The sequence below is a fragment of the Chrysemys picta genome, chromosome 3 (assembly GCF_011386835.1).
Source record: "Chrysemys picta bellii isolate R12L10 chromosome 3, ASM1138683v2, whole genome shotgun sequence".
NCBI lineage: Eukaryota > Metazoa > Chordata > Testudines > Emydidae > Chrysemys > Chrysemys picta.
Genome location: NC_088793.1, coordinates 39016165 through 39038117, shown reverse-complemented (window position 1 = coordinate 39038117; position 21953 = coordinate 39016165). Strand labels below are relative to the sequence as shown.

At 40.2% G+C, this 21953-nt stretch overlaps 1 protein-coding gene across 7 annotated transcripts in view; it reads right to left on the bottom strand.

Annotated features, from left to right (window-relative positions):
• Window positions 1–21953, bottom strand: part of PXDN (peroxidasin) — a 146558-nt gene that overhangs the window by 102945 nt on the left and 21660 nt on the right. For 6 of the 7 annotated variants that reach the window (XM_042848761.2, XM_008163712.4, XM_008163714.4 and 3 more), the window contains 2 exons: window positions 3279–3350; window positions 1626–1697 (listed from right to left, as the gene is read on the bottom strand). In XM_042848761.2, coding sequence (XP_042704695.2) covers window positions 1626–1697; window positions 3279–3350 — 144 coding nt within the window. Of the gene's footprint in view, window positions 1–1625; window positions 1698–3278; window positions 3351–21953 lie in introns of those variants that run through there. The other variant, XM_042848762.2, reaches the window with a different exon arrangement.

Below are 21953 nucleotides of genomic sequence, written 5' to 3'. Positions count from 1 at the left end.
AATTATAGAACCACCACCAGTTTGGAGTGTCTGGCTTGTTTTTGACAACCTGCCCTGAGGTAGGCACTCATGGTCATGAGCCACTCCTGGTGTGACAGCTTAGTTAACTGAAACTTGCAGGCCACTCTCACTACACTTTTACCATGTAAGCAAACTGTTCCATTCTGACACATTAACACCAGATTAGCATCAGTACTGCTGACAAATCTTCTGGCTGCACTATAGCAGTGTCTGTTTATACTGCATTCAGTAGTCAACTAAAAACAAAGTAAAAAGAGCCTTATTAAAGGCTATGTTAAACAATGGAGAGAGGATTTAAAAAAAAGAATTCTGCTGACAAAGTCCTGTTATTGATCAGGAGTCCACTGCCAAGTTTCATCTTATTCAACTGCCATGTCACATCCCTAGCTTTCAGAGAGGCAGAGGAAAGGGAAAGAACCTTTGTCTGGATATTAGACTCAGGATCTGAATAACAACGGAAGACAAATATTATTGGGGAAGCTCAGGAGGGAATAATTTAAAAGTGTTTGTTTTCAACCTTTCATTGAAGTTGTTGTGTTCAACATTATCTCAATTACTGTACACCTTTATGATAGAAACAAACACCAGAAAATGTCACATCATTGGGTCCTCCTCTTCTTCTTCCAGTTTTATAATTAGAAAACAATGTTTTTATTGATTTACTTAAACAACATGGAATGAAATCAGTTTTAACACACAGATGGCATATGTGCATAGATATATCTAAGTAGAATACGTCGGGACAATATATAGCTATTTCATAGCTGCATCTAATATACCACAAAATTTGAATTCGTATATTATACAAATCTGAATTATTTCAGGATTTTTTTTTAATTCACAAAGTAATTTTGAAAAGGGTGCAATGTCTGAGTGCTTAAGAATGAAGACCATTATTTCTCTACAGTGTATATGGATAGGTAGATTATATCAACAAATGGGCCAATGTTTTATTGACCGTCTTTTGCTATTTTCCTTAAATTAGGAGAAAATGGTGCATACATAACCTAAATAACTAAAAAATGTTAAACCCGCATGGCACAACTGTTAAAATTGCCATAAAGCTTTGACCAGCAGCAGTGAAAGCATATCCATACATAAGATTTTAAATGACCCTGTTAAATTGTTTATTTGTTATAAAACACAATGTAGGGACAAAAACAACTAGAATGCAAAATAGAAAGAAAACATCTTGGAAAATTGCACAAATCTGGAAGAGGTGTATGTGAAGTATAGGAAATAGTACAGTAGATTTTCAAAGGATCCTATGGATTTGGACTCTGAACTCCTTTAAAAATCCAATCCTTAAAAGATGTTTTGCAAATCCCGACACAGATTTCTATTGTAACTAGCAAGTATTTTCAGTTAGTACCAACTGTGCTTGGATTCAAACCAGCAATATCGCTGTGAAAGGCTCAATATTACATTAGCAAATGCCAAACCATCTATTTATACTCCACCCACAGTAGTAGAAATCACATATAAGATTTTCAAAAGAGTGTGATAGCTGCGAATGTGAATAAAATTAAATTATGTTTGTTTTTTCCCCATTTCTGAAGTCATGTTTAATTCACTTTTGATATAAAAAAGTCACATTAACTTACAGATATTTTAGATTTTCAAGGTCTTCAAATGCCCCACTAGGTATTCTTTTAATCTGATTGTTGTTTAGAAGCCTAAAAAAGAAAATGAAAACAGTATGTTTCTTAATTCATAAATCATTAAAACAATTTTCAACTGAAAAGAACCCAGAATGCCAGGCTGTCTGACTGAAAATTTACACAAGCCAAGCATCAAAAACTAGATTAAACAAAAATAAACGAATGGAACATCAGCAATTGCTACCAGAAATACACTGATGAATTTGTGCTTTCTCTGTTTTAAATCCAAACGTGCTTAAATATTTCCTTACAAAATCATGTGCTTAAGTGCTCTGCTGCATTGAGGTGAAAGTGAAATCCTTACAAAACAGAGAGAAATTAAACAAAAACACATAAAACCTAAATAATCTGGCTTCATGCAGGTACTGAGAATGGTGAGAAGGGGGAAAAAAATCTCTTCCCCAAATGCTACTCTAGATTATGGGCTGGAAGAGGAGATGCTGCCCCTCTGAGATGCCTACATTGAGCTTTTCCAGCCAATTTCTAGAGTATTCCACATAGTTTCAATAACGCAGTGGTGGAGAAGCATTTGAACAACTTGCCTATAACTGGCTGGTCTAGAGAATCCGATGTTACACATCCTTAGAGTTTAAAAAACATAACACAATTATGAAAAACTGTTAATATGTAGTGTGACAAAGTTCCTCCTCTATCTTGGTGGGTCCTGCACTTATTGGCAGATTTTCTTGCCTCAGAGATTCACCATGTGGGTTGGGGAACAGTCCAGAGACCTTCCCCTCTGGAAGAACCCACAGTCCAGGTCAATTGGGAGGTTTGGGGGGAACCCAGGCCCGCCCTCTACTCCGGGTTCCACCCCGGGGCCCTGTGGACTGCAGCTGTCTATAGTGCCTCCTGTAACAGCTGCATGACAGCTATAACTCCCTGGGCTACTCCCCCATGGCCTCCTCCAAACACCTTCCTTATTCTCACCACAGGACCTTCCTCCTGGTGTCTGATAACGCTTGTGCTCCTCAGTCCTCCAACAGCACACCCTCTCAGCTCCTTGCACCTCCAGCTCCCACACTCGCACCACAAACTGAAGTGAGCTCCTTTTTAAAACCCAGGTGCCCTGATTATCCTGCCTTAATTGATTCTAGAAGCTTCTTCTTAATTGGCCCCAGGTGTCCTAATTAGCCTGCCTGCCTTAACTGGTTCTAGCAGGTTCCTGATTACTCTAGTACAGCCCCTGCTCTGGTCACTCAGGGAACAGAAAACTACTCATCCAGTGACCAGTATATTTGCCCTCTACCAGATTCCTGTACCCCACTGGTCTGGGTCTGTCACAGTAGTTATATATTTTTCATATCTTTCATAATAAGTGTAATAAACTTTAATAAAATATTGGGGCTGTCAATGTGTTTTCTGAAGCCTCTAAAGTTTTAACGAAGTGTCCAACATATTTGAAAACAAACAAAACAAAAAACAAAGACACATGTATATTCATTCACAATTCGGCCAAATCTTGCTAGCCACACTCGGTGAATAGTCACATTGACTTTTTAAGTAGGATTAGCAGAATTTGGCACATAATCTAAGAAAAATCATTTGACTGAAAGTGGGGAAAAGTGTTTTCGGGGAGCAAGAGAAATAACTTACAGTGTGTTCAGGTTTTTAAGCCGTCTAAATGCTCCAGGCTGAATTTCTTTAATTCTATTAAACCGTAGATCTCTGTGGGGTAAAAAACAAAAACACATCAGTATGAACAACATTACTGTGGGTCACCATTTTGGCAAAGGCTCCTCGCCTTTGTGCATAATTCATAGCTCAAGACCAAACAGGGGGAGGGTGGGTGAAACTCATTTAAAATGAGGGCTGAACAAAAATGGGTACAGTCAGACAATGTGGTCTGTGAAGGGCGGTATCCAAGCTAGGTTATTAAGCCTTTGAATAGTAGCCATTAATTATGAAGGGTCTTCGTTTCCTCAGAGGACCATCTCCTAGTGGGTGGAAACTCTACTGTCTTTCTTTGGGTATGTCTACACTTCGAGCTGGAAGATGTAAATTCCAGCTCCAATTGTGATCGAGCTAGTATAGGTAGTCTCCTTGAACTGGAATTTAAATATTCCAGCTTGAAGTGTAGATTTATCTTTTGTCTTCAGAAACCGTTTGGGAAAAATGAGGAAAGAATGGGGGAGGGAAGATAATAAGGAAGGATAATAAGGAGGACAAAAGAAGAGTTGGTATAAGGACAGCCAGAGAGGCTGCCAGTCTGGCCAACAAGGGGATTGCTTTCAAGAGACATAAGCTATTCACATCTTATTTTTCACGCAACAACAAAGAGGAAAATTACTTATCTAGTGTAGCTTATGAAAAGTGTAAATCTAACTACATTAAACAAACTGTTTTTGTTTTAATCCCATTTTCTCTGGTTTTAATAAATGTTGTTTTATTCAAATTATTGCAGTATGGGTAATATAAAGAGAATATCAAAGAGAAAAGAACCATGCTAGTTTTAAAGACAAATGCTGACGGTAAAGCATTTCTGGAGCCTACATCTTGCCATTCAGTCTCACACAAGAGCATGGACAGAAGAGTCTACTCCCAATAAACTCTGTTGCCATCAAGCTTCAGCATGCAAACACAAAGGGAAAGACTAAGAAGGAGATGAGAATTTGTGGTGGTGTAGGTCACACTATTGTTTTACTGTTCTTACAATTAATAGCTTCAATCCACCTATAAAAAGATATGATATAAATACATACATCACAATCATCTCACTCCTTGAATCAAAACAATCATCTCAGTTGAAAAATACATATAATATTTTAATTATTTTAGATACCAAATCCCAGAGCTAGGTCTTAAACTAATCAGGGAAAAATCACAGAATAGAAAAACCACATTCTGCTGACTGCTACACCCATCCTATTCCATTGACTGAGATTGTACATAATTGAAGGCATAGTTTAGCCCAAAGTCTTTTGCAAAGGGTATGCGTAAGCCAGGGGTGGGCAAACTACGGCCCGTGGGCTGAATCCAACCCGCCAGACATTTTAATCCAGCCCTCGAGTTCCCTCTGGGGAGTGGGGTCTGGGGCTTGCCCCATTCTGGCACTCCAGTGGGGAGCAGGGTTGGAGGCCGCTCCACGCGGCTCCCGGAAGCAGCGGCATGGCCCCCCTCCAGCTCCTATGCATAGGGGCAGCCAGGACGCTCCGCTCTGCACGCTGCCCCCGCCCTAAGCACCACCCCCACATCTCTCATTGGCTGGGAACCACAGCCAATGGGAGCTGCAGGGGCGGTGCCTGCGGATGGTACAGTGCGCAGAGTTGCCTGGCCGCACCTCCACATAGGAACTGGAGAAGGGATATGCCGCTGCTTTTGGGAGCCGCTTGAAGTAAGCACTGCCCAGAGCCTGCACCACCTCATCCTCCCATGCCCCAAACCCCTGCCCCAGCCCTGATCCCCCTCCCACTCGCCAAACCCCTCGATCCCACCCCGGAGCACCCTCCTGCACCCCAAACCCCTCAACCCCATCCCCATCCCAGAGCCCGCATCCCCAGCTGGAGTCCTCACTGCCCCCCAGTGCCCCACCCCCCGCCCAAGCCCAGAGCCCCCTCCCGCATCCTGAACTTCTCATTTCTGGATCCACCCCGGATCCCGCACCCACAACCAGAGCCCTCACCCCCTCCTGCACCGCAACCCCAATGTTGTGAGCATTCATGGCCCACCATACAATTTCTATTCCCAGATGTGGCCCTCGGGCCAAAAAGTTTGCCCACCCCGGCTTAAACCCCTATTTTTCATGAACCAAATCCTTAAATGCTTACTCAGTTTCTACTCAGCTAAGCAGAGTCAGTCTGCAGAGACATCCCATAGTAAGGTAGAATGAGTTGTGCTTCTCTGTTTTAGGGAGCAGCCTACTTTGTTTCTGTTTGGGTTGCTGTGTGTTACGTTTCTGGTTTCCAAGAAATAAAGTAGTGTCACATTGCAAACTTCCAGAAAGAGTATTTTATGTTTTTATCTAATGTATCTGTTTGTATCTGTTTATATGCCAGGAACATAACATAAAATGTAATCTTTATCTCAAAACATTCCACACAGACACATTCTAGTTAAACTGCATGTGCATATAACAGCTGCCATTTTCACCAGGAATTGAACTAGGGATCTCTAGAGCTAAAGGCACAAGCTGCTACAGCTTGAGCTAAAGTTATCTGATGAGAGCTGTGGATCGGGCGGACATATAACACACACACACTGACTGACTACCGGATCGTACTTCCTCTGATAAAAGGAAGCTCATCCTGAATGTCTGAGACCCACAGCAGTTTGAATCCCAGAACAAATTCCCACTAACATCAGACACTCCAAGGATTTAACCAGGGACCTCCAAAGATAAAAAGCATGAGCTGTTACAGCTTGTGCTAAACAGCCAAGATTCCTTAGCTACAGCTTTAACAGATTCATATCCTCTGTGGACTGGCACAGAAAGAGACTTGTGAAACACACTCACCAGCGTGTTAAAATCATAGAGTATCAGGGTTGGAAGGGACCTCAGGAGGTCATCTAGTTCAACCCCCTGCTCAAAGCAGGACAAAGCCCCAATGATTTTTTTGCCCTGGATCCCTAAATGGCCCCCTTAAGGATTAAACTCACAACCCTGGGTTTAGCAGGCCAATGCTCAAACCACTGAACTATCCCTCCCCCACACAATAATTACACATACAATAATTCCATTTTTATTTTTATTTTTTGCAAAATATATAATTTCATTGTAATTTAGGTAAAAATTACACCAGACTTCCAATGCTTTTAATTTTGAGTAAAATTTAAAAAGTTCCTAAGTCCTATTGCCAGTCAATGGGATTTAGGCTCCTGGGCTTCTGGGTCTCTTTATCCCTTTAAAAGAAGCACCTGTGACCAAAGTCAACATTTACCCAAAACAAGCACAATCATCATGATCTATATTTAGAACGGGAAATTAGGACTCAGAATCCAAGCCCTCATCCAGCAAACAAGTACCGGCGGTATGTAGTTAATTTAAATATGTTAGGTAAGCATTTAACCCTCTGAATCAGTACGAGAGTGCTCAGCACAGTGCAGGAGCAAGCCCTTAATGCAGTAACTGAAATACCACTGTGATAACTATGGATAGGTAATGTTGACCACCGTAAATACACATTATTTGATGCGTTAAGGTTGTTTACCCTAGCTACTCCTATAGTTTCTATCTGCATATTAATTTCTGCAAGACTGAATAAGAAGTCAAGCAGAAAGGCATGGCAACGTATTTCATTCTGTTCAGTCGTTTTCAGAAAGTGCCATGACAAACAAATTACAGTGCATACATTTTCTTTAAAGTTAGATTCTTCTGGCATCTTCACGGAATTATGTTTCATTAAAAATTATGACCACACACATTTTAGTTTGTGTTTACTTTACATATTTAAGGAAAAAAATACTCTCTCTCTCATATATATCTTGTTTAAAAACTAGTAAAATCAGATGTGATATTAGAAGAAAAAACCAATCTGTTTATCAATCTGCTCATAATAATGGATGTCAAATTTTTGGTACCATTCCTTGAAAAGGGATGCTGCAGGCCAATCTGGTAAATAGATGGCAACATATTCCCATCAAGCTTTATGGTTTGGCAGTAAGTTTTTCTGAATTTTAGTAATTTTTTTTCTCTCCCCTGGTTATATATGAACCCCTCCACTCCAATACCCCCACCCCAAAATGGAGGGGGAGAAATTGAGAAAGTAAACATATTTAAAATGCTGTTAAAAATAAAGAATAAGCAATCTGAAATAACAGATTTCTTTTTTTCTCTGATCCATCTTAGTTAGAGCAGTCTTAGGTGTTACTCGTAACAATAGGTAAGAAATTGTTAGACAGAAGTATGATTTTTAATTTGACAGTGTCCCTTTAAGTTTTGTAAAAGTCTCAAGGAAATTAATGGGGATATTTTAAGTGACTAGAGAGAGACCACTATACCAAATTGAGAGAGGCCACCATGCTAAATTAAGATCATCACGCTCATTTCACTTGTGACCTGTATTAGCTCTGAACTAAGGTCTCCATAAATATTGCAATAGAATATTAGTTCATTGTGCCAACCATGTCCCCAATAAAATCTTTTAAATACAGATAACATGTGTGTGTATGTGTGCGTCACACACATGTATAAAAAATATGTTATGCATACCTAATTTACCTGGGACGTGCTTAGAAAGCACCATAGAAAACCTTAAGATACACAGATAGGTAACAGGTTTCAGAGGGATAGCCATGCTAGTCTGTGTCAGTAAAAACAACGAGGAGTCCTTGGGCACCTTAGAGACTATGTGACAAGACTTTTAAGAAAACATATAGCACATATAAAGCAAGCTAAAAAACTACAAACAAATAAAAGAGAGTCAAGCACCCCAAATTTAGGAAATGCCAGTTAAGATTGCCTGTGCAACTTTAATTTCACCCCTTTATGCATATGTATTACGATTCTGTCTTAAATTACATGCTCACATACCATTTCCCCCACACATAAAGGACCCCTGCTTCACTCAGTATATAGGATCAATGGTGCTTGCTCAATAGGAAACTATTCAGTCTACCTTTTCTTACTTATTCAATGAAGGGCCTCATGCCTTATTTACTTCACATCATGTAAACCCTATACTAACTAGAGAATTATTAATTTCCTCATAGGCTTTTCTCATAATGAACACTCATCACCAGTGCTTCACCATCATCATTCAAGTGCTTCACAAATGAGAATGATTTTTTCCTCTAAAACCCCCCATAAGGTAAAATATTACCATCCCCATTTTTTACAGATAAGGCGCAAATGGATTAAGGTCAAAATTGTGCACTAAAGACTATCATAATGCATATGCACAAGGGGGCAGATTTAAGATTGAATGGGCAACCTAATTTTCCAGTGCTGGGCTCTGTTCCTTTAATGTAGGGTTTTGCTAAGTATGTCATTTCCTAGTTTACAAAAAACCCAAAACCAAAATAACCCCAGAGACATTCTATCATGTTGGAACAATAATGTGTCCCCATATGGATCAGCATCAGGACTGGAACCGAGATCCATGCCACTGACATCTACTGTTTTAGTAAATAGTTATATAGAGTAACTAATAGCAATACTCTTCAGGTCCACGAATGACTAAAAAGGGAAGAGTTCTGTGAAAGCCTGAAAGCTTGTCGCTCTCTCCAACAGAAGTTGGTCCAATAGAAAATATTACCTCATCCCCATGTCACTCTACGATGGAAAGAGACACTTTGCCGGTGGGGTTCACAGCTATTTGCCAGACAACAAAGGAATACTGAGATTCAGCAATCCTGGGTATTATCCCAGGTTCAGGAAGGGAATGTGCTCTAGTGGTTTGGGGCCCATCTTCTTCGTTCACCCAGTCTGCCCCTGCATGTACCCTTTGCAGCTGCCTCTGCCCCTGCGTGTCCCCTGCCTCCCTTCTAGCCTCCCTCTGCCCATGTCCACCACTGCAATCTGTCTCTGCCCTCCCCACCCCCGGTGGATTTGCGTGGGGACAACAAAAGGCACCTCTCTGACCTCAGAGCAACTCCTTGCCAACTTTCAAATCCCTGATCCACACCATGAAAACGTTAAGAGATTCTTAGTAAAACAGTCATAAGAAATTTTTAACATGTGCAAAATAATGTATTTTCCCCTAACCTAATTTTGAGAAATAGCTGAACCATTTTGTCACATTTCCCCAGGTAACTGCTCTTCTAATCATTTTGTGGTCTCCTTGAGGGAACCCCATTTAGGTCTCAGGCCTCTAGCTGTCACCTTTCTCAGGGCAGGAACCCACATTGCTCTCCCTTCCAATCGGGGATTTAAGCTACAATTCCACCTGTAAATTATTTGATCTCCAGGGACACTGAAAGGGTTACCACTGACCAGCCAGCCCTCTAAAGCAAAGTTTAGGGATTTTTTTGTTTTGTTTTTAAGAACAAAAGCATCACAGAGAAAACATATAATGAAACAATAGATAGCTTACACAAATGCTTACCAGGTAAGACTTATCTACCACATAGGTGACGGTGTCATATTGGTTCTTGGATGGAGAGAGTGTAACCCCTAGTCAAGCGGTGGATGTGATATAGCTTGACTTTAGCAAAGCTTTTGACAAGGTCTCCCACAGTATTCTTGCCAGCAAGTTAAAGAAGTATGGGCTGGATGAATGGACTATAAGGTGGCTAGGAAGCTGGCTAGATTGTCGGGCTCAACAGGTAGTGATCAACGGCTCGATGTCTAGTTGGCAGCCAGTATCAAGCGGAGTGCCCCGGGGGTCAGTTCTGTTCAACATCTTGATTAATGATCTGGATGATGCGATAAGTTCCAAGATGACACTAAGCTGAGAGGTAGATACGCTGGAGGGTAGGGATAGGGTCCAGAGTGACCTAGACAAATTGGAGGATTCGGTCAAAAGAAATCTGATGAAGTTCAACAAGGACAAGTGCAGAGTCCTGCATTTAGAAAGGAAGAATCCCATGCATGGCTACAGGCTGTGGACCAATTGGCTAAGCAGCAGTTCTGCAGAAAAGGACCTGAGGATTGCAGTGGATGAGAAGCTGCATATGCGTCAGCAGTGTGCCCTTGTTGCCAAAAAGCGAACAGCATTTTGCCAGCCAGATCAAGGGAAGTGATTATTCCCATCTGTTCGGAACTGGTGAGGCATTGGAATGGGTTTCCTATGGAAGTGGTGAAATCTCCATAGAATCATAAAATATCAGGGTTGGAAGGGACCTCAGGAGGTCATCTAGTCCAACCCCTTGCTCAAAGAAGGACCTAAGCCCCAACTAAATCATCCCAGCCAGGGCTTTGTCAAATCCGACCTTAAAAACCTCTAAGGAAGGAGATTCCACCACCTCCCTAGGTAACCCATTCCAGTGCTTCACCACCCTCCTAGTCAAAAAAGTGTTTCCTAATATCCAACCTAAACCTCCCACACTGCAACTTGAGACCATTACTCCTTGTCCTGTCATCTGGTACCACTGAGAACAGTCTAGATCCATCCTTTTTGGAACCCCCTTTTAGGTAGTTGAAAGCAGCTATCAAATCCCCCCTCATTCTTCTCTTCTGCAGACTAAACAATCCCAGTTCCCTCAGCTTCTCCTCATAAGTCATGTGCTCCAGACCCCTAATCATTTTTGTTGCCCTCCGCTGGACTCTTTTCAATTTTCCAAATCCTTCTTGTAGTGTAGGGCCCAAAACTGGACACAGTACTCCAAATGAGGCCTCACCAATGCCAAATAGAGGGGAATGATCACCTCCCTCAATCTGCTGGCAATGCCCTTATTTATACAGCCCAAAATGCTGTTAGCCTTCTTGGCAACAAGGGCACACTGTTGACTCATATCCGGCTTCTTGTCCACTGTAACCCCTAGGTCCTTTTCTGCAGAACTGCTGCCTAGCCACTCGGTCCCAGGACTCTGCACTTGTCCTTGTTGAACCTCATCAGATTTCTTCTGGCCCAATCCTCTAATTTGTCTAGGTCCCTCTGTATTCTATCTCTACCCTCCAGCGTATCTACTACTACTCCTCCCAGTTTAGTGTCATCTGCAAACTTGCTGAGAGTACAATCCACACCATCCTCCAGATCATTAATATAGATATTGAACTAAGCCGGTCCCAGGACCAACCCTGGGGCACTCCGCTTGATACCGGCTGCCAACTAGACATGAAGCCATTGATCACTAGTCTTCAACCATTGCAAAACACACACACGCACACGCACACGCACACGCACACTGAAGGCTTCGGACCTTTAAATCATCAGCCAAAGCCAACTGTCAAACATGCAATTTTTCCAGTGGAATTCGGCAAGCTCAGCAACCAGTTCCAATTTTCTATCCTTCATTATAAATTAAATAATGAAAAGAATTCAACATCTAAAATCCGTAATGTTGTATGTTACAGAAGTTGTCTTTTATAAATGATTTAATGACATTTTGGTTGGTCAAGTATATATATTAATTTTGCAATAATTATATTTTTCTGAAAAATAAACATTATAGTCTTCCACTACAAAGTCTGATACAAAGAACAGTACCCCAAAAGGATACAAAATACCTTCTTTGTCTGAACTACAGTCCATCCCCCCTTCCAATGTATTAGAAAAAAAAAAAAGAGTTGCTGCAACAAACCCTTCGAAGCCTCCTATGTGAAGCCCACCCTTGATCTTTCCCTGTTGCCCCTGAACTAAAACCTCTCAGCCAGCAATCAGTTTTGTTTTTCTTCTGTCCCCCTCCCTCCTCTTCTAGAGCGTGACCATTAAATATACTGAGCAGCCTTAAATCTCACTGACTTCTGTAGAAGTTGAAGGCACTTGGAAGTTTGCAGGATTAAGTCCCTACTGTATAACATGAGTATAAATACAGTGTTCAGAGGGTCACATAGGAGATTGCTTAGTGTGCATCCTATGCTCCAATATGTGCATGTATTTTGTATAAATCTATATCTGAGTGATAAAAGCCCCTAAATAAAAGAAAACCCATCAATTCAGGTGGGAAAAAAAGTAAATATTATGCATCTTATATTTTTAAATCAGTGACTGAAATTCTACTTCCATTTTCATTTTTTTATGATATTTTAAAATATTACCATTGATTTTTTTTTTTAAATAACAGCAGCATGTGTTGGACAGCAAAATAGGAAAGCTGCGCTCTAGTTACTTTTGACACTGGTGACAGGAAAATATGTTCTTGTAAACTTCGCTTCTTGGAAAAAGCAAGCTCATCAGTCACTGTTTAGGCTTGATGTCTTTTCTAAGGGCAACACTGTGGAAATACAATTTTAAAATATAAAACCTTTTAATAATATTTTTCCTGGCCAAATTAAGTGCAAACCTCTAAGCGTATATCAGAGAGCATTGTGCAGATATTACCAACAAATGTGATCTAATACCCCAGTGGTTGCTGTTCAGTTCTTGAAGTTCTAGAATGTACAATGTATCCCAATGCTCAAGTTATCATTGACTATGTAAAATTATGCAACTACAAGTTAAGAGGGAACACTACTGTAATGGGGCAAGTTACAGTCCTTAAAATTATTAGCATGCTTCAAGGGAAAGGAAGACTTCTTCCTGATATTTATCATTTTAAGAATAAAATGTGTGCTAATTGTGAAGCCTCCAAGAGCATTTAAAATTTATATACAGCATCAGTTACTGTTGCAATATGTTGACTCTAATCAGCAGTTTCCATGCCTAATGATTAGCACAGTGGTTCTCAACCAGGGGTATACGTATTCCTGGAGGTACACAGAGGTCTTCCAGGGATACATCAACTCAGTTAGATATTTGCCTAGTTTTACAAGAGGCTACATAAAAATCACTAGCGAAGTCAGTACCAACTAACATTTCAGACAGACAATGACTTGTTTATACTGCTCTATATACTATATATTGAAATGTAAGTACAATATTTTATTTATATTCCAATTTATTTATTTTATAATAATATGGTAAAAAAAAAAGAGAAGGTACGCAATTTTTCAGTAATAGTGGGATGTGACACTTTTGTATTTTTATGTCTGATTTTGTAAGAAAGTAGTTTGTAAATGAGGTGAAACTTGGGGGGTACACAAGACAAATCAGACTCCTGGAAAGGGTACAGTAGTCTGGAAAGGTTGAAAGTCACTGCATTAGCAGACCAATGTATCTAAACAAAACCATAAGAACTAACCACCCGGAGGTAAAAGCTATGTAAAGAGATATACCTTGCCTCCAGATCAACAGACTGATTCTATCACAAAAGGAGAGTGAACTCCAGACCTGAGACCATGCCATACAACCACTCGCCCTCTGCCCTGAAATTCAAAATCTACTGTCAGCAGAAATACTTCTACAGATCTCATATTCCAGAATAGCAAGGTAGCATTGCCTGGCTATACCGAAAGAAGGACAGGAGACACTTGATATGGATTTAATCAGGCTGCAACTTTATTATTAGATGTCTTGGACTACCTGGTGGATAAAAGTGTACGGTGCAGACAAATCCATGTTCATTCAAATAACTACCCAGGGTTTCCACCAGCCCCCTTTCATTTTCCATCCAGGTCCCCCAGTCAGCCCATAGCTTGGACCTTACCATCCACCTCTCTCCCCGTCGTAGAAGGGTTAAGGTGAGCCATAAGGAAGGGAGGGAGTTGGCTCTCTTCCATACCAATCAGAGGAGCTCCAAACCCCCAACCCTGTTCCATTAACCAGCATCTCTTTTAAGTCCCTTACCAGGACATTTATCTGGTCACTGGGTGCCTTCCCTATGGAGTATCTGCACTGGACATTTGCCCCACACTTGCAAAATAAATTGCAACAGGTAACCTAACCACTTTTCTCCTCCCATAATAGGTCCTCCCTAATACCTGCTGTGGGAAAGGCAAAAAAAAATCCCACTTCACCAAAGCCAATATGGTGGTGACAGAAAAATTCCTTCCCAGCCCCCCTACAAAGGAGCAACTAGTGCAGTGCCCACAGCAGGGCCTAACCCAACCTGATATTCACACCTCAAGGGTGCGTGGGAGGGTGGGTGCTGCCTTGCCTGCTGCATGGAGAAAGGGCTTCCAGTTCCCGGGATTCCACCTTTTAAAGCCTTCAGCTCTCACATTCCCAGGGGGTGTGTCAGCGCCACAACGCCCCCGTCCATCCCATTCCCTTCCCCCCTTTCAGGAGCAGTGCGGCGATTATTTGGAATCATCAGATGACATTGCTAGTTCTATTTATCTGAATGCATAGGAGGTGGCCCTTGGAGAGAAACATCATAAACCCAAGGCCACATACACATACAGATTCCAGTCTTAGCAGGCATGGAGCCTGGGACCTCCTATTTAGAGCGAGGACATAAGGGAGGGGAACATAGAGGCTCAGGACTTTACTGAAAAATTAAATTAAAAGCTAAAAGATTAAATAAAGAAATAAATCTTTATTTAAGGCACAGAAATTACATCACATTGGGGCTGTGGGTGGGGAATATATCACTACACTATTGTGCTACACAATAAATTCCCCGGGTACCAAATGACTGAATTTAAAAACCAAACAACTGTTAAGAAGGCTCATGTTAAAGGTATTTTGTTTCGTCTTTCACTCCAGTAGCAGTAATCTCTATTAGTGAAGAGTTTTAGTCAGAACAAAACATGCTCTTATACTCAGGCAGTGATATTATTCAATTTAGTTAACATAATTTAATTTTGTAATCAGGAAATTGCTTTTAAAAATATTAACATTTAACATTCTTTTGGTGTAAGTGGTTTTTGTTTGTTTGTTTTTTGTGATTTTTAAAAACCAGGTCTGCTTTCCAGTAATTGGAAAACACATCGTCTAGCAGATGTGTATACAAGGAAGGAAATTAAAGCTTGGAACTTCATTATTTAAGTACAACAGAGTGCACTTGGTTTACTTTAATAATTGTGTTTTACTTTAACTAGATTAATCCAAATATTCTTTTGCGAGGTTTGCATGTGCTTGGTTTTTAAATACTCTCTTGATTAACCAAACTAAGATAAAAGAATGAATAATGTTAATATGATTACTAGAAGGTAGTGCTCATAGTGAAATGTAGAAGCTGGTACAATGGGAACCTTGAATCGGCATTCTTTCTGTGATGAACTGTGGTCACAGACATTCAGGCACAATGGATACCAGTACAGATCGAGCTCTGGAACTAAAGCACCAAAACCCCACCTCCCTATCACTTGAGATAAATTCTGTTAGCCATCAGTAAGTAGCAGACATTTACTAACTTGAGGCTAATCCAAAAGATGGAGTCTGAGGTAGGGTAAAGGTACAGCTCCTTGGCAAGAATCCCAACATCCTCCACCTTTACATCAGCTGAGGGTGAGAAGGAGCAGAACAGGGCTTCTCATCAGGGTGTTGCTCCTGGACATCATTGGTTTGACACATACTTTTCAGTCTTTGGCTAATAGATGTCTCGCTAGCCTTCTTCAAGCCCTGGCGGGCGGGTCCTGAAGTGGGCCCAAAAGCTCAAATATAAGAAAAAGCCTATATAAGAAAAAGACCCAAAAATCGGGACTGTCCCTATAAAATTGGACCATCTGGTCATCCTACCGGGGATGGGGATCGGCACTGGTCAGAGGTCGGTGCTGGTCAGAGGTCGGTGCCAGCGGCGCGCTCTGCCATGAGGCCGTGGTGTTTGGAGCAGAGTCTGATCTCATCAGCTCTGAGTTCAGTGCGAGGGCTGACTCCATAAGGAGCACTCAGAGATGAATGTCCAAGCCTTTTTGGTCTGCGGCCTGAATCTCTTGCAAATGCAACACTTATCGCTCACGTGGGTTTCCTCTAAACACTTCAGACTGCTTCTATGGGGATCCCTGACTGGCATAGGTTTTTGGCAGCAGTCACAAGCCTTGAAGCCTGGGGATCGGGGCATGCCCTGTCCCTAGACATACGGGACTAATTAACTATTTCTAACTTAACACTAAGGGAACTATTAACTATACAACTTTTAACAACTATATACAACAAATTCCCTACTAGGCACAGTTGGGATAGGAAAGCTTGCTGAGGAAAGGAGACATTCCAGCACCATCACTGATGGTAAGAAGGACTAAGGGATGGGGGATCCAGCGGTGCACGTATACCAGTGCATTTCCCCGCCATTCCAGAGGGCGCCAGAGCCGGTCCCCTACGGATACCACTGAGGGAAAAACTTCCGGCACCAGGGTACATGGCAAGCACACACACCTACAATGAAATGGTCATGAGCAAGCACTCAAAGAAGAACCTGATTGTTATGAAGTATCAGAGGGGTAGCTGTGTTAGTCTGTATCCACAAGGTGCCACCAGACTCCTCGTTGTTTTTCTGATTGTTATGGTAAGTCTGACGCAAATCTCTGAAGTACTCAAAAAGAAAAGTAAAATCAGAGCACGGTACCATAGAACCATAGGGTTAGAAGGGGCTGCAAGAGTCATCTAGTCCAGTGGCTCTCAACCTTTCCAGACTACTGTACCCCTTTCAGGAGTTTGATTTGTCTTGAGTACCCCAAGTTCCACCTCACTTAAAAACTACTTGCTTACAAAATCAGACATAAACATACAAAAGTATCATAGCACATTTATTGAAAAATGTCTTACCTTCTTATTTTTACCATATACACCTCTACCCCAATATAACGCAGTCCTCGGGAGCCAAAAAATCTTACCGCGTTATAGGTGAAACCGCGTTACATCTAACTTGCTTTGATCTGCTGGAGTGCGCAGCCCCAGTCCCCCTTCCCCCCCCCCCCCCCCCCCGGAGCACTGCTTTAGCGCGTTATATTCTAATTCGTGTTATATCGGGTCGCGTTATATCAGGGTAGAGGTGTAATTATAAAATAAATTGGAATATAAATATTGTACTTACATTTCAGTGTATAGAATATAGAACAGTATAAACCAGTCATTGTCTGTCTGAAATTTTAATTTGTACTGACTTTGCTAGTGGTTTTTATGTAGCCTGTTGTAAAACTAGGCAAATATCTAGATTAGTTGATATACCCACTGGAAGACCTGTGCCTACCCCAGGGGTACATGTATCCCTGGTTGAGAACCACTGATTTAGTCTTACAAATCCTGCATCTTGGCAGGGGGTATTAAATGTGTATTAAATATTGCTTGGTGCATATCCATCTCTATATATTCCACTGGCCAAATCCTGGCCCCATAAAATATCCCAAGTAAACCACCAACATAGGGGAGTTCTATGGGACTTGGGCTGTGGATGACAGACCAAATCCTTCCCAGGCAGGCAGCAGAGCCACACTGGACATGTTTGTGTTTAGCTGGTAGATTCACACAGTTGTGGATCCAGGTTCCCTAATTTTCCACTAGACAGATACACAATTCCCTTATCTGATACAGTAGAAAGACCTCCTCCTCCCCACATCACATAGTGCCCCAGCATCATGGCTTCACCGTACCAGTTCTTTTGTCTATTGGGCCCTGCTTGCCTCCTGAACATTCAGATTGGTGAATGTGGGAGGGAAGCTATATACAGCCAAGCAAGAAAAATCCTCTGAAAGAGTTCTCAGATCAATACAAACAACAACAAAAAACTTCAGTATTAGAAATTTGGATACTCTAACTCACATGAATAAAGGATGCCTTACGCCATGCTGATTTATTGACAGATAATGAAATATCTTTGCTATGACATGTGTCTCATATATGGGTACATTATTTGCAAGGAATCAGGACATCAGCCAAAAATCTTTACGGTGATAAACGTATTATATTTATCATGAAACAAGTTCTGTATGTTCCTATGCAAAGGTAATGTACAGTATCAGGAAAGTTGTTATTATATATAGTGTTCTCATCAGTTAATGAATAGCACACTTTAAACTGCATGCAGTTGTTCTTCGAATGAATTCTTTCAAACAAAACATAGAAAAGAGGAAGGGCAGCTGAAAGCTACTCCGAACTCTTGAAATCAAAAGCCTCAGCTTCCTGGCTAAGTGATGGAAACAACAGCTTTAAACATCCTTGAGATAACTAACACCAACCACACAGTGAAAGAATGAAAACAGTGGAGTCATTTGCTAGCTACAATATTTAGTAAAGAGCTTTATAACACAGAACATGGGGAAACAGTTTCTGGAAATAACAGCTGGAATGCACTAACATACTTTCCATATAATGATATCTTCAGAATCTTGAAACTGAGTAAATCAGGGAGCTTATGTTTACATTGGACATCCTCTTTGTTCTTGCAGTAAAAACTGCCTAAGGGTGAATTTATCTTTATGCATATGCCAAGATTTAGACATAATGTGTAATCTCTCTTTTGTTTGTGCTTTAGTCCTTCTCCTGGAGGGTCAACACAAAATTCTTTGTTATAAATTCTAGTCTCCTTTCAGCTGACAAAGCAAATTTTAAAATAATGCATTTAGCTATTTTACTGTTTCGCAGCATATTGAGGAGACAGAGGAAGTTGAGATTTTTCCAATAAAGGATTTCACTTATATAGAAATCCTATGTTTTGTGACATGAAAGAACCTCAATTCCACATCATCAAAACTTCACAGGCTCCCTGTGATTGCTCAATAGTCCCCTACATCACAACAGTTCTTCCAGCCATACTGGAAATGCATTGCTCATTTGCTTTATAATACTGGAATGCAATCAGTAAAACTCATTGAACACAGCAAATAAACATCTGACAAATGCAAACTTTATAGAAGTTGTTCTGAAGCAATAATTGCACTAATTCTTTCACTGTACTGTCTAAAATGTGGCAGACTACAAATTACAATATTAAAGATGTGTCATGACAACACTACATAAAAAAATTAATAAAAGCAAGGAAATTACTAAATTCCACAGCAAAGGGGAATAAAGCAGCATTGCCCGATTGTCTCAATATAGTATCTGTCATCTACAGAGGATGCAGTGAGGTTGCCTGCATCAGAGGTAAGATTGGCAAAACCACATTAACTTATATAGGGTTGGCAGTACAGAAGTTATATTATCCCATTAAAAACAGCAAACTACAGTATATGCAAAGTGAGATGCTGCTCTTTTCCATCCAAAAAATGATTTATATAGCTTTTACGAAGAAAAAAATGTTAATTTGGATGCACAAACACCAGACTTGTACAATGTACCAGTGTTTCTAACATTACATTTTGACACCAGTAGTGACTTTCATCAAAATGAGGAAAAATCTGCAACATTTATCAGTGAAAAAGAATGAAGTCTAGAATTTTTAAAGGTGCCTATAGGAGTTAGGCACCTGATCATTTACATATTTTTAGCTCCTTTGAGAGAAAGGATGGACCAGTGTTTCAGATGCTATCTTTAGATACAGGAGACCTAAGCTCAATTACCCATTCCACCACATATGTCATTTGTGACCTTGGGCAAGTCATTTAGTTGCCCCATGTGCAAATAAATATATTGGTACTGGGTACCTTGCAGGAGTGTTGTTACCATAAATACATTAAACACTGTAAGGAGATCAGATACTACAAATAGTAATGGAGACCAAGATCTCAGATAAATAGTTTTGAAAGTTCCATCCAAAATCTTTACTTAAAACACCTGTTTAAAGATGAAATCTTTCCTCCATATGTAGATATAAATATTATAATATGGTAAAACAATCTTTATTGCTTTAATTTGGCAAGTTGAGGGGAGGAAACATGGTCTTTGATTCTACTTGAATAGATAGGGATGATGATATTCCTCAAAACTGTTTTCAAAGGATGGATTTTAATCAAATTAGAAGTGGGCCTTTCGCTCATTATTGCACTTTCTCCAAAACTTGAATGACAGCAGAGGTCTGAAAAAAAGTTGGATGAGAAATGTAATGAATGTATCCTCCCATCAGCATGTAATGGCACTTATGAAACTCCAGTTAGCAATAACTGGTGATGCCTCCAACTCATCAAATGTAGTTGGTCCTAACTGGTTATATTCCTTTGTCAAGAAAAATAGTGCAAATCTCTAGAAAACTTTTTTTTCCTTTAAAGAGAGAAGGCCTATATTACAGAAATTCTACAGATAAAGATCAGTGATTAAACAATTCTTTTCTTGATTAAATATTTTGGTAATTCATTCCAGTTTCCTAGGAGTACTTCAGAACAATGAGCATTACTCTCGGAATTCTCACGAATAGATCACTCTGTCATTGCTACAGCTTTTTTTTTTTTTTTTTTTTTTAAGGAAATAGTAAATATTTTTCTAACAGCTGAAGACCAATTACCAGCAACAGAAAATCCCCTAGCATAAATGCCAAGCCACTATGTTTCTCAATGCAGAACAAAAGATCTGCAAATGCCAACAAGACTACATTGCTTATGTCTACTTTATTCTTATTCTTTTTTATTCAGGGTCATTGCAGCAGGAAATGAAAAACAACCATCAGCACAGCAAAAACATTCAAACAGAACAAAGCATGAAAATTGCACAAAAGAGGTTATATAATCAAGTCAATGCAGTAACTGGAAGATGTCAATGACACATTAATGCTGTTTTAATGACTGCCCTGTTTAAAAAAAAAGTGATACATTTATGTGACACATTGAACAAACAAGATAAGTTTGTCACTCTTAAAGTGAATTCTCAACAATATTAGCTACTTATAATATCCCTCTGTGTAAAAGCCTATAATCTTCTAGAATATGAGACCAACAAAGGAAATTTAAAAAAAATTATTTTAAAATGTTAAACCTGAAATTTTATTTTCAGAGACTCTTTAGAATCAAACCTACAATGCATGTTCATTCTCCTTGCATTTCATTTTGTGGGTGATTTCTTCCCCACTGGCTAATCATTAAAAGCAGTAAGTGATCTCCTTTCATTAAACAATTAAATATTTTAGTATTTGATTATATCAAAACACAATCATCCTAAATTCTCATAAGTAAAAACAACACAAACTATGAAAGAGACCCGAACATAAATATACAACCACTATCAATTTTGGATCAAGAACTAAGAGAGGATTTTTAGCTGGTGAATGGATTTTATTTTATTTTATTTTATTTTTCATTTTAATAACTATTATTTCATAACACAAGGGAATGGTAAAGCCTTTAAAATACTCTTCCACAACTGAAACTATTACCACGGGATGCAAACTTATTTCATAGCCGTGATTCTTTTTTTTAGAAAATAGCTTATAAAAATTACCAACAGTGCAGCCTCACTCATTTGTACATTCTCCTATTCCAGTGTTTCCCAAACTTGGGACACCACTTGTGTAGGGAAAGCCCCTGGCGGACCGGGGCATTTTGTTTACCTGCCGCGTCCGCAGGTCCGGCCGATCGCGGCTCCAGGTCAATGGGAGCTGCTGGAAGCAGCGTGGGCCAAGGGACGTACTGGCCGCAACTTCCAGCAGCTCCCATTGGCCTGGAGCCGCGATCGACCGGACCTGTGGACGCGGCATGTAAACAAAATGGCCCGGTCCGCCAGGGGCTTTCCCTACACAATCAGCGTCCCAAGTTTGGGAAACACTGCCCTATTCAAATAGTCTATAATTTGCACAAATACATGCTGGTTTCTCCACACTCTTTTTATCAGTACCTTTTGCATTTAAAGACTGTAAAAATCCACTCACAATATGCTTTTCCTGTTAAATGTGGAGAGACCTAAGTCATTAATTTCTGCAAAAGTTAATTTTAATAAATAAATAATAATAGTTTGCTGTTTTCAAGAGAAGATAATATTCCAAATGTGAATCAAATTAAAATCGATGCAGTCATCTTATTAGCTTCAGTGCTTCTGGTGCTACCGTCTTGCTAGCTTTTCCAATCAGCTATGCAAGTGAAATTAACAAAGCACAGGTCAATTTCATTGA